This window comes from Musca autumnalis, unplaced genomic scaffold (genome assembly GCF_047663935.1).
Source record: "Musca autumnalis isolate F117 unplaced genomic scaffold, ASM4766393v1 scaffold_4, whole genome shotgun sequence".
Classification (NCBI taxonomy): domain Eukaryota; kingdom Metazoa; phylum Arthropoda; class Insecta; order Diptera; family Muscidae; genus Musca; species Musca autumnalis.
Window position 1 is genome coordinate 55,630,246 of NW_027411977.1, and position 12,833 is coordinate 55,643,078.

The 12,833-nt window shown below is 35.7% G+C and overlaps 2 protein-coding genes across 2 annotated transcripts; both read right to left on the reverse strand.

Moving 5' to 3' along the window:
- Window positions 1-3,093: 3,093 nt before the first annotated feature.
- LOC141401855 (carboxypeptidase B1-like) lies at window positions 3,094-4,901 on the reverse strand. Its single transcript, XM_073982406.1, has 3 exons — window positions 4,789-4,901; window positions 3,804-4,709; window positions 3,094-3,743 (listed from the first exon to the last, which is right to left on the reverse strand). Exons 1-3 carry the CDS (start codon window positions 4,872-4,874, stop codon window positions 3,443-3,445), a joined length of 1,293 nt encoding a protein of 430 aa, XP_073838507.1. The 5' UTR covers window positions 4,875-4,901; the 3' UTR covers window positions 3,094-3,442.
- A 4,522-nt stretch (window positions 4,902-9,423) lies between these two features.
- Window positions 9,424-10,982, reverse strand: LOC141402161 (carboxypeptidase B1-like). Its single transcript, XM_073982931.1, has 3 exons — window positions 10,851-10,982; window positions 9,896-10,786; window positions 9,424-9,829 (listed from the first exon to the last, which is right to left on the reverse strand). Exons 1-3 carry the CDS (start codon window positions 10,952-10,954, stop codon window positions 9,451-9,453), a joined length of 1,374 nt encoding a protein of 457 aa, XP_073839032.1. The 5' UTR covers window positions 10,955-10,982; the 3' UTR covers window positions 9,424-9,450.
- Window positions 10,983-12,833: the final 1,851 nt, after the last annotated feature.

The following is a 12,833-nucleotide window of genomic DNA, read 5'->3' on the forward strand; positions in this document are numbered from 1 at the left end:
TCTATGGGTCCACTTCTTTGGATACCTCCCACACAAAATTTCGGAAAAGTGCAGATTAGGACCTCCTCTCGAATCGTTTTGATTTTTCTTGCAACATGTTGCACTCAAAGTCCCTATTACGATGGTACAAGTTTTTTAAATGGCTAATCCATAAACAGTAAAAAAACCCCTATGGCCAGCATGTGTGGCTAGTGAGCACGACAACTCCCGAACCGAATACTGCGTTTGTCCACACTTTGCATATCGTAATATTTCTTCGAATATTATATAAAACTAGCGGACCCGGCGAACTTCGTCTCGCTATTGAGGAATAAAATTTCAGACAAAAACTCAATTTTCGATTTTTCCAATTTTCCGACTTTTCCAGAGAGATTTTCCAAAATTTTCTTCCGTAAAGACCTTCTCCTCGAAAATACGAATAACTGACAAAAAATTTTACAAAAATCGGCCTAGCCGTTCTCATTTTTTACATTTTTTACACCATTTTTATATATATAGATTAGAAGATGGTGCTTATAGGTACACTCCTTCTGGTACTTCCCCCACAAAAGTTCGAAAATAGTCGCTAAAATGGTAAGCAAAATATATCATAAACGGAGCAAACCTGAAATTTGGAATTAAGATTACTTTTGGAATGCAGGATTGAGGTAGTTTTGAAATTCGTATTTATGGGTACGGCAAGTACAAAATGGTAATTAATTTGGTACAACTTGGATTTGGGTGAACGGATAGAGCTGGAATCCTGAAGTTTTCCATTAAGATTACTGTTGGGGTGTAGGATGAGACAGTTTTGGAAATTCGTACTTATGGGTACGAAAAATACTAAATGGTACTAAATTTGGTACAATTGGTATTTGGGCGAACGGATTGCCGTGGAATTCTGAACTTTGATTGGATTGAGGAAGTTTTTAAAATTAGTACCTATGGGTACGAAAAGTACTAAATTGTACTAAATTTGGTACAATTTGGATTTGGTTGAACGGATAGAGCTGGAATCCAGAAATTTCGAATTAAGATTACTGTTAAAGTTAAAAGATTCTGGTTTGGAAAATCGTACATATGGGTACTAAATGGTACTAAATTTGGCGCAATTTCGAATGGGACGAACGGATACAGCTGGAATATTGAGATTTGGAATTACGATGCTGTTAGGATTACTGTTATTATTTTGTATTAATGTGAGTGTAGGGTTGAGCCATTACACAGTGGATGCACCCAACGACAAAAATCAAAAAATTCATGTCGTCATTTTAAAAGATTAAAGAAAAAAAATTTTGTTGAAACTCAACTTATTTTTTCCATTTTTCGCGGTTCTTAAGAGGAAAAATCCTCACAAACATGACTAATTTTGAAGAAAAAAGTATTTAAAAATGTATATAAAAATGAGTTATATTCTAAGCGAATTTATGAAACAAAGGACTATTTTTAACGCCTTAACTTACGTTGAATCATTTAGTAAATTGCCTAATATGCCATTTAGATATGACACCATTAGCCGGATTTAGCGCATTATCAGGTTTTATTTGCTAAATCCAGCCAAAATCTACCAGATTTCCCATACAAAAATAAATCCTCCTATTGAGTGGATTTGTTTTAAATATGGCATAAATCCTCGTATACAACTCTGTTTTTTGCAACATGTTGCTAGAAAATACAAAAAGTTGCAAGCTGGCACAAGAAACAAGGTAGATGCATCGGTGAATTGCTACACTAAAAATAATTTAAAATGTAAAAATTTGTAAACAAGGTGGAAAAATTAAATTTGTTTTGATGTACAAAGTTGATTTTAATCAACCAAGACTAATATTTATGATGTCTAAACGATAAAATAATTCGTTTATTTATTTTATATGGACAAACTGTGATAAAATAATTCTTTATTTGCTCTTCAGTTAGCATTAGTAGCATAATGTGCTAACATTTTCAGTATTAAACAATACATTTGTAATTTGACGTATGTTTTTTGAGACGAATTCAATTTACAAAAAATTCTTTTGAAGTTTCACATTCGTTCAGATGGGCAGACGCATCTACCTTGGTAATTGTGCTATGAACAAAAATCAGCTGACTGCCATTTAAATCCTCCAAAATGTATATCTAAATGCAATGAGATTTGTACTGGATTTATTAAATTCAGTCGAGGATTTATGGCTAGTCTAAATGAGCTATAAGCTTCATTTTTCTAGTTATGAAAATTCCTCTAAATTGCAAGGGTTGGCAAATATTTTGGTTATAATATTGGTGAAAAAGAAATTATTTAATATAGATGTATGGATTTCCTTACAGTTTTAGTCACTCTCCAAAAATACGCCAGAATGATCACTAGTACCAAATTGAAGCCTAGCTCCTGTAGATTTCAAAACTGTATAGACTTTTTTCTGAAATTTTGCGGTTTTGGCAGTTATGACCAAAAGTCTAAGTCCCTTTCTTAGTTTCCGAATTCATAGTTTTTGAATTTTTAAAATTATTTTTATTATCCTTTCTTACATTTATGTTCAATATAATGTTTTTGTGCTATTAGTGATTTCTTTTAACAGGGTAACTTAGAAAAATATACAGAAAAATATATGGTAACCCTAGGAGGCTGTGACCAAAAGTGGACCAATGTCACATTTATTTATAGAATCCTGTTCTAAACTCTGACTTAACTGTTAAAGCAATAACAACTCCTAGTAATAGAAATTTTGGACCTAGGACTCCAATATTTTTGTTAGAGTGTTTTTAGCCCCAGAGAACCAATTGATAAAAATTTCAGCCCGATATATCATCTAGAAGTATTTTTGTCACGCCACCACTGTGCATTGTCGAAATCCGTACCGTAAGTATACGAAACTTAATTAATGGTTCTCAATCTGTTGTTGGGTGTAGGAATAGAGCTGAAATATATGTTTTTGGATTTAATTTGAGTATTGGCGTGTAACGTTGGCCTCGCTGTTAATCTGTAAGGTTGATCAACGGCTGGTTTTTTTGAAAATATAACTAAAGTAATACGAACTAACGAATCGTTAAATTAAAATAAAAATAAATAAATTAATTAAATAAATGTAAATAAATATTGATTAAAATTGGTATTAATACAACAACATTTTCAGGGTTCGCCATTTCCATATTAAATATTGTTTATTTGTTTTTATATCCTTTCCGCATACGATGTAGCGGGCTATTGCTAGTAATATATTTATAAAATAAACTCTAAAATGTCTATATATAAAATATAAAATAATAATAATGAAAAATCCGTATCACCACATCTACACAAAACTTGTTTACTATTGTGTGTTTAATACATAAAGCCAAGTAATTAATTAATAACATCATCTTTGGCCAAAAAATAACTTTTACCAATATAAATGAATTGCATGTTTAGTTCAAAGTTTATTTCATATTTTTAAAAAATTAGATAGATTTTAATATTTCATATTTTTAAAAAATTAGATAAATTTTAATATTTATCAACCACAACCTCGGCCATTGCACGTATACCAATCCAAGTTTCGACAACAATTTGTTCAATTTGTCTAACGGGTGGATCGAAACCCAAGAAACCACCAGCTGGCATTTCAATGCAGGTTGAAATTGGTACATTAATGGCACCCACAGCATAATCTGCAGAATCTCCCGATGTGGGATACATTACTTTATATGTATTACCATAGGTGTAAATACCGCCAGTGGACATGACAATGGCCATGGCACCAGCATCGGCAACATCCATCATTGCGAAATAGTTTTCAGGTAATTCACTAAAAATAATTATTTTTAAAAAAATCATATTACTATAAAAAAAAAACGCTCAAACTTACTTAGTGTGACCCCAGGGCAATAAAATGTAATTTCCATAAGAGTGGAGAGTTAAATACCACATTAGACGTCCCCTATAGGTGCGCATAATATCGCGTACCACCTGAGTTTCGGGTTCTGAAAATGCTTTCTCGCCATGATAGGTTTCATCACAGGGATCGGGGGAGGCACCCTCTTCCCAGCCCCAATAATGATCAAAATTGCGATTTGGGTCTGTGCCATAACACTCCTCATCCCCCTCTCCCACATGATTGGGATTGGGGCGTCGGGTTTTACGCCAATAACGATATTCTTCGTGGCTATACTCATAACCATCAGCATTGACCACAGGCAGAATAACCCAATCGTATTCATCCAACAGATGTTTGTTGTTTTCATAATTCAAAATTAATTCACTCATAATGTGCAGGGTCATTGCTGGAGTAATCCATTCACGGGCATGCATGGCTGCATCAACAAAAATCACTTTTTTATCGTTGCGTTTATCACCATTTGTTATGGTCATCACTTTCAGCGGACGCCTCTCATAGGACCAACCAAAGGTTTTTACATAGACCCTTGAGGGATAGAGTTTCGCCAATACCTCCATATGTTCATTGATTTCGTCATGGCGATAATAACGTTCGAAAACATCCAACGGATATTGGGGTGGGGTATTACGTAAATTCTCTTGTCTCTCTTTTAGTATCAATTGTGAGATGTCATCGTGAATTAAGGTGAAATTTAGTTGAAGCATTTCCAAAGCACTCCTTAGTTCGCCGTTCATTTCGGGAGCAATCAAAACTTTGGATGTGTCCTCAGGACGTCGAGCCAAATTGAGGAAATCATATTTTCTATTTTCTTTACTTAATTTGTATAGGCTGCGCAATTGATTCTCATCCTCGGCATAAACATCGTAGACTTTATAACTTAAAAAATGAATTTGGAAAATATTTTGTTTTGTTTATTTTTGTTTTTTTTTTGCTTCATTCGTGCTGGTAAACTTACTTCTTATAGAGTTCATAGGACCGCACAAACGTTGCACCTATTAATACAACTACAAGAATTTTGAAATAATTATTTCTCCACCACATAATTGTGTCAAAGTGTTAGCTAAAACTAATTTCTTGAATCGTAATTTTGGTAGCAAATAGCTACCTACCTATTTAGCGGTCAAATCGATTTATCACTTTATGATGACCATAATTATTGCGATATTCAGCTGCAGATATACTTTATGATATATGAATAACCCGCCCCGTTCCATGTATTTGGTATTACTTTGAAATAATTATTATATTCGAAAATCTATAAAAGAAGTGAACTTTTAGGCGCTTGCCTCATTAGAGGTTCAGGCATCCCCGACAGACTGCACACAAATAATGCAAACAAATATTAGTTTCCATGAAATACAAATACAAACCCAAAACCACAAAAAACTTACACATTTTTAAATGGTGGTTTTTGTATTTTTTTACATACAGAATTCCAATCACAAGAAACACATAAAAGACTTTAATGAAAGAAAAACGGAATCGTAGAATTTATAAAACAGTAAATGTAGTCTCACTGTTTTAGAAAGAAAAAAAAAAATTAAAAAAAAAATTATAAAATATAGAAACATCTCTGAACGCTTCTCGTTAGCTGTGAAATAAAACGCATTCTACTCAAAATTAAAACCAAAGATACCGCGAAACCGGTATCTGGAATCAAATGATTATATAATGTTATAAATAGGACATCCATATTTCATATATATATGTATATGTAAGTATATGAAAAATGTGTTAATGGTATTACCAATATTAAATGCGATTTCATCTTTGTCCAATAAAATATTTACATTCACATTTTTGATTCAATTATAAAATCTATTGGACATTTAATTTACTAAAAACAAGTAAAAAAGTATCAGTCGGCTTGGCCTACAGAGATATACCCTCAGCCTGTGTATATTGAAAAAAATTTTCCCCAAAAAACGTATGTATTTAGAGGGTTTTAAAAATGTTGAACGTATGAACCGACAAAAATGTTGATAAGATGTTAAGAGCAGAAGTTGTGCGGGGCAATTTATCGACATTGACCATTATGGAAGTCGATCTCCAGCCACTACATATGGTGCCATAGGGGGGGTTTTACTCCCTTCGGGCTGTCTGCTTAAGAAGTGTGGTTTTGCCCCTGAAAAAACTTTTACTGCCGTAATTGAGGCAGCGAATGCAAGTTGCTTCAACAAAAATAAAAGTGATTCATAGCAGGTCTTAAAGTGAACTTATCCGAAATTTTGTTTGGGAGGTACTGGATGAAGTGGACAAATGTAGTCCATATTTGAACCTGATCTATATCTGGAAGATATAATAAGATGTGTAAAGTATGGACCATTTCGGCCACTCCCTTCAAAAGTTACCGTACGAACATTTTTAAAATTTTGTGGAGGAGGCACCTGAAGGAGTGGGCCGATATAGCTTATCTTCGAACTTAAACTATGTTTGGACAAAATATTCCTAAGGCATAATTTTGGACCCAATCAGCAGATCCGTTAGAGAGTTATCTTGCGCTCCAAGCCCTCACACGGTGTCATAGGGCTTTTGTGAATATTTCAGGCTATTTTCTCAGGAAGTCTGGACTTGCCCCTGATGAAACTTGTACCGTCGTATGGGGGGCAGTGAATACAAGTTGCTAAAACAAAAATCAAAGCGATTCGAGAGCAGGTCTTAAACTGAACTTATCCGAAATTTTGTGTGGGAGGTACCCGAAGGAGTAGACCTATTGAGTCCATATTGGAACCTCATCTAAGTCTGACACATATTTCACAATGGGCAAAGTATGAACCAAATCGGTTACCCCCTTATAGAGTTATCGTGCGCACAAATTTTCCGAACATTTTCGAACTTTTGTGGGGAGGTACCGGAAGGAGTGGACCGATATAGCCCATCTTCGAACTTAAACTAAGTTTGGGCAAAATATTACGAAAGCCAAATTTTGGATCGAATCGGTTGATCCGTTCGAGAGTTATCGTGCGCACCAGCCAGCCAGACAGACGGACGGACATTGCTCAATCGACTCCAAATTGTCTGAAACACATTTCGTCCAAACATACTTGGGGTCTAAAACCATTATTTCGATGAGGCACATTTTGCCCGTATGAAAGTGTATATACACTCGTTAGCATTAATGCTGAGGGTATATCAAGTAAACAAGTATCAGACGGAGATATACCCTCAGCCTGTGTGGATTGAAACACTTTTTCCCAAAAAAAATTATGTATTTAGGAGGTTTTCGAAATGTTGAGCGTATGAACCGACAAAAAGTTTTGCTGTGGATATCTATAGATACCGCACCATTTGGGCCATTATATAAGGAAAGATGCACTTACCTAAGTTTGGACAAAATATTTCGAGATCCAAAGTTTGGACCAAATCGGTTGCTACGTTTTTAAGATATCGCGCGTATCATTTTAGCGAATATTACGGGCGAGGTACCGGAAGGAGTGGTCCTATAAGCACCACCTTCGAATTGCATCTAATATTCGAAGAAATATTACTATATCCAACTGTGGCAGCGAATGCTAGCTGCTTCAACAAAAATCAAAGGGATTCGAGAGCTGGTTTTAAAGTGAACTTATGCGAATTTTTTTTTTTCGAAATATAGTCCATATTCGAAACTTATTCATACCTGTAGGTATATTAGGATGTATTAAGTATGGACGAAATTTTCCAAACATTTTTTAACTTTTGTGGAGGAGGTACAGGAAGTTGTGAACCGAAATTGCCTATCTTCGAACTGAATATAAGTTTGGACAAAGTATGACGAATGCCAAGTTTTGGACCAAATCGGTTGATCAGTTCGAAAGTGATGGTGCTCTCCAGACAAACAGGCCAAATTTTGGACCAAATCGGTTGATCAGTTCCAAAATTATGGTGCTTTCTAGACACTACATATGGTGCCATAGGGGTTTTTACATATTTCGGGCTGTTTTCTCAAGAAGTATGGACTTGCCCCTGAAAAACTCTTAGGCAAAAATTGAGGCAGCGAAAGCAAGTAGCTTCAACAAAAATAAAAGTGATTCGAGAGCAGGTCTTAAAGTGGACTTATCCGAAATTTTTTGTGTGTGGTATCCGAAGGAGTGGACAAATGTAGTCCACATTCTAGCCTGATCTATATCTGGTAGATACATTAGGGTGTGTAAAGTATGGACTAAATCGGTTACACCCTCCAGGAGTTATCGTGCGCATAATTTGTCCAAACATTTTTCAACTTTTGTGGGGGAGGTACCTGAAGGAGTGGACCGATGTGGCTTATCTTCGAACTTAATCTATGTTTGGACAAAATATTACGGAGGCCAAATTTTGGACAGAGTCTGCAGATCCGTTCGAGAGTTATCTTGCGCTCCAACCACTACACACGGTGTCATAGGTGTTATTTGCACCTTTCAGGCTATTTTCTCAAGAAGTATGGACTTGCCCCTGATGAAACTTGTACCGTCGTATGGGGCGCAGGGAATACAAGTTGTTACAAGAAAAATCAAATCGATTTGAGAGCAGGTCCTAAACTGAACTTTTCCAAAATCTTGTGTGGGAGGTACCCGAAGGAGTGGACCGATTGAGTCCTTATCGGTTACTCCATTCAAGTGTTATCGTGCGCACAAATTTTGCGAACATTTTCAACTTTTGTAAGGGAGGTACCGGAAGGAGTGGACCGATATAACCCATCTTCGAACTTAAACTAAGTTTGGACAAAATATTACGAAAACCTAATTTGGACCGATTCGGTTGATCCGTTCGAGAGTTATCGTGCGCTCCAGCCAGACAGACAGACGGACATGCCTTAATCAACTCCAAATTGTCTGAAACGGATTTCGTCCAAACATACTTGGGGTCTAAAACCATTATTTCGATGAGGCACATTTTGTCCGTATGAAAGTGTATATGCTATCGTTAGCATAAATGCTGAGGGTATAAACACTATCTGGAAAAATCTACAATTGTTTACTACGATAAAAATGTTTCCTTTATGTTATCGGAAAAAATAGACCAATGATTTTAAGAAACCTCAAATCCCTGATTTATCCCCTCGCTTTACCTCTTTACTCAACGATTGTCTTGAATAAACTGAAGAAAATGCTCTCTGCCTTCCTCGCAAAAAGAACAATAATAATTCATACCATTTTTTCCCTCTTTTCTTGCTAGGTTGGTTAACTGTAAATCACAGAGAAAATGTCTGCTTGTGGAAGAATAAATCGTCACAAAAACAACAAAGAACGCAACACAAACATTTGGGTGCATGTCGCATACACACCACTAAAGCAAAAACAAACTTTTTCACACTCCCGTTGTCGCTTCTTCGTCTTCTAGTGAACCATGCACACAGCTCTTTATTATAATATAAGCCAGAACCCTGTTGTTACTCTCTTTAAGAAAAATACTCTCTTAACCCATAAAAAATATATTCTAACTTGAGATATGTTACAAATGTTGTAAATTTGTTTGGACCCAAACATAATAAGTTTGGATCCAAACATATGCTTGTTTGCAATCAGTCCAAAACACATATTTTTTGGGTGCAAACATATTTGTAACATATATATTTCCGCGTGTAGTTTTGTGGCTCAATGATTTATCCAAAAATATTCACAACAATTTCGCATTTTGTTTAAGTTTATATTTATTATATTTAAATTAAAAGTAGTTTAGTTAATAGTAGCATAACAATTGCAAACAATAAATTCGTTGTAATACTTGTTGCATTGTTGCGCAAAGGATATTCCCTAACCTCCAATGCCATAGCGCGTATACCACGCCAAGTTTCTGTTACCAATGGTAATATCCTATCAGCTGGCGGATCGAAACCATTGCCCCCTGATGGCAGCTCCATGCATAAGACTACCGGAATGTTGGCAACGCCATAAGCGAAATCATCACTGGCACCCGAAGCTGGATACAATGTGTGGGCACTACTGCCCGCCGTGTAAAATGTGCCAGAGGTGTTTCTAATAGTTTCCAAACCGGCACGGGCTACTGCATCTAAATAATGCCAATTGGGAGGTAGGATACTACAAAAAATAAATGCATTTCTGATTAAATTTCTTTATAATTTCAAAATAAATTTCCACACTTACTTATCATAACCCCATGGATACAACAAATAATTGCCATATGAATGTAGGGTTAGATACATTTTGCAGGTGCTGTTCACCTTAAACAATAACTCCCTTAAAGCCACCGCTTCGGGTTCTGAAAAAGGCTCAGGTCCATGATAATCAATGTCACAGGGATCAAATGAACTGCCCACATAACCCCAATAGAAATCGAAATTTCTATTCAAATCCACTCCAACACAAGATGAGAAACCTTCCGGATCAGGTTGTCTTGTTTTACGCCAAAACCTTTCGTTTTCATGGGTATATTCATAACCATCTGGATTAACCACCGGCCATATAAGCCAATCATACATTTCCAATTCCCGTTGGTAAAATGTTGAATTTTCCACCAGCTGTTGGATGACATACAAAGCTGTTGCATGCGATATCCATTCACGTGCATGTATACCGGCATCAATGAGTATCAAAGGTTTCTGCTGCACTGCGTCGTCTCGTTTCTCTCTTATGTGTATAGCTTTTAGACTACGACCCTCGTATGATTTACCCAATTCCACTGTGTCAACCTGTTGGGGGAACTCCGCAGCTAATTTATCAAGGTAATTATTGATAACGTCGAAACGCTGATAACTATGAAAATCGATAGCGTCATTGTTTATGACGGAACGACTGGTACGCTGAAACACTTTCTCAGCCCGTACGCTCGTGGCAACATTGTCATTAATAATGGCAAATTTTAAGTTGTTTTTCTTGAGATATTTTTTAACTGCCGCCAATTTATGGGGTTCCAGTAGCACCCGTATACTATATGGCTGTTTACTTTGACCAATAACATCTAGGGATTTGTGAAAAGTTTCCCTAAAGGTTTTGTACTGTTCCGAGCTATCCAGAAAAATATCAACGATCTTATACCTACAGGTAATTATTGCAATTACAATGGATATAATTCAATAGTTGTAATTTCATTATTGCTTACCCCTCATAACTTAGATGATGATGTGTTATATTCTTCCCTTGTATGGATTCAAAACTTAAGATCCCAAAAACAAGAATGTACACAAACTGAAGAGCACCACGCATTGCGTTTGTTACCCTCCAACGATATCGACGCAATGGAAATGAAAGCAAATTGCAAGGCATTAGCGTGTAAATGATTTCATGCTTATCAATTTCGTGTTTTATTTGTTGTAGCCCTATAATTATCGCCAGATATTATGTGTTCAATAACCCGTTTGTTATACTATTAGTTGATTACCTAGATGGATAGTGATAATTGTAATTTGATACTCATAAAATATGAAATAAACAATATAAAATAAAATAAAAATAGGTAAAAAAAACTTTTTAAGTTAAACGGTTTTATGTTAAACATACATTGCAATGTTTAAGATAAATGTACTAAAAACCAATAAATAATAAAATAGATACAGGCGTGGGAATTATAAACATATGCATAGAATAGACTAAAATAAAACCGTGGGGCACGTCAATTGTCTACAATCGTTGATTAAAATGTTTGTTTTGTAATGTTACACTATAATTAGGCAGTTGTTCAACCGACAACGATGGACGTGTGATAAGTAGGGCTAGAATGTGGAAACAAGCTCGATTATAAGCGAGTTTTAGGGTTTCATAGTGGTGAGCGAGTAGTACTTTGTCGATTAAAGACAAACTACGAGCAGTGAAACGATTCCTCTCCAGCCAGCAGTGTGAATGTCCAACGATCTTCTTCTTCTTTATTTGCAAATCCGTTATCCGGATATAAGCGATCATACAATAGAATTTTAAATGTGTTAATATAATTTCATATTTATATTATAATGATTATTCAGGCATAAACAGCTCTCTATTTCTTGCAGCCGAAATCACATTTCCTTCATCTCGGCAGCCTGTCCAGTCTTGGATATTTTTCATCCAGTTCAGTTCTCTTCTACCTCTTCCTCTTTTTCCTTCTATTTTACCTTTTATAATGGTTTGCAGAAACTTATATTTGTCATTTCTCATGAGATGTCCCAGGTATGCAATTTTTCGAGATTTGGCATGTTGCAGCAGTTGTCTTTCTAATCCCATTCTTCTTAGAACCTCCTGGTTTGATACATGGTCGGTCCAGGGTATCTTTAAAATCCTTCGGTAGACCCATATTTCGAAGGATTCAAGCTTTTTCTCATCGGTAATTTTGATGGTCCACGTCTCAACTGCGTAGAGTAGTACAGACCAGATATAACATTTCACAAATCTGGCTTTTGTTGTGAGGCTTATGTCGTGGTTTGTTAATACTTTTTTATACTTGAAAAAGGCATCTCTGGCCATCTCTATACGTCGTTTAATTTCGTTTGACGAATCCCATTTTTCGTTTAATAATACCCCAAGATATGTAAAATTTGTGACTCGTTCAATATTATTATTTTTAATTTTTAGTGTGGTGTTATATTGATCGTTCTTCCTACTCACAACCATGTATTTGGTTTTTTTAATGTTTATTTTTAGGCCATACATTTCGCTCGCACAAGTAACTTTGTCTATGAGCTTTTGTAGACCAGATATACTATCAGCTATTATTGCAGTGTCATCTGCATAGCGTTTGTTGTTGATTATTACACCATGTACTTTTACTCCTATTCGTTCACTTCCAATGGCTTCCTTAAATATTTTCTGGGAATAAATGTTGAACAGCAAGGGGGACAATATGCACCCCTGTCTCACTCCTCTTGATATTTCAATTTCGTCTGTTAGTTCACTGTTTATCTCCATCCGAGCTTTTTGATTCCAATACAAGTTTTTTATGCATCTTATTTCTTTTTCCCCAACTCCAATGTCCTTCAATATTTTGATTAACTTGTCGTGCTGAACGGTGTCAAACGCCTTTTCGTAATCTATGAAGCAGAGGAAAGCATCTTTGTGGACATCTCTGCATTTCTGCACCAGTATCAGCATGGACAGCAAAGCTTCTCTAGTCCCC

What these genes read in the sequence shown, in the direction of transcription:
- LOC141401855 (XM_073982406.1), bottom strand. Translation starts at nt 4,874, where the DNA reads ATGTGGTGGAGAAATAATTATTTCAAAATTCTTGTAGTTGTATTAATA. An exon ending in TCCTATGAACTCTATAAGAA is followed by an intron (nt 4,710 to 4,788) that starts GTAAGTTTACCA and finishes TCATTTTTTAAG; the next exon opens with TTATAAAGTCTACGATGTTT. An exon ending in TTGCCCTGGGGTCACACTAA is followed by an intron (nt 3,744 to 3,803) that starts GTAAGTTTGAGC and finishes AATTATTTTTAG; the next exon opens with TGAATTACCTGAAAACTATT.
- LOC141402161 (XM_073982931.1), bottom strand. Translation starts at nt 10,954, where the DNA reads ATGCGTGGTGCTCTTCAGTTTGTGTACATTCTTGTTTTTGGGATCTTA. An exon ending in CATCATCTAAGTTATGAGGG is followed by an intron (nt 10,787 to 10,850) that starts GTAAGCAATAAT and finishes AATTACCTGTAG; the next exon opens with GTATAAGATCGTTGATATTT. An exon ending in TATCCATGGGGTTATGATAA is followed by an intron (nt 9,830 to 9,895) that starts GTAAGTGTGGAA and finishes TATTTTTTGTAG; the next exon opens with TATCCTACCTCCCAATTGGC.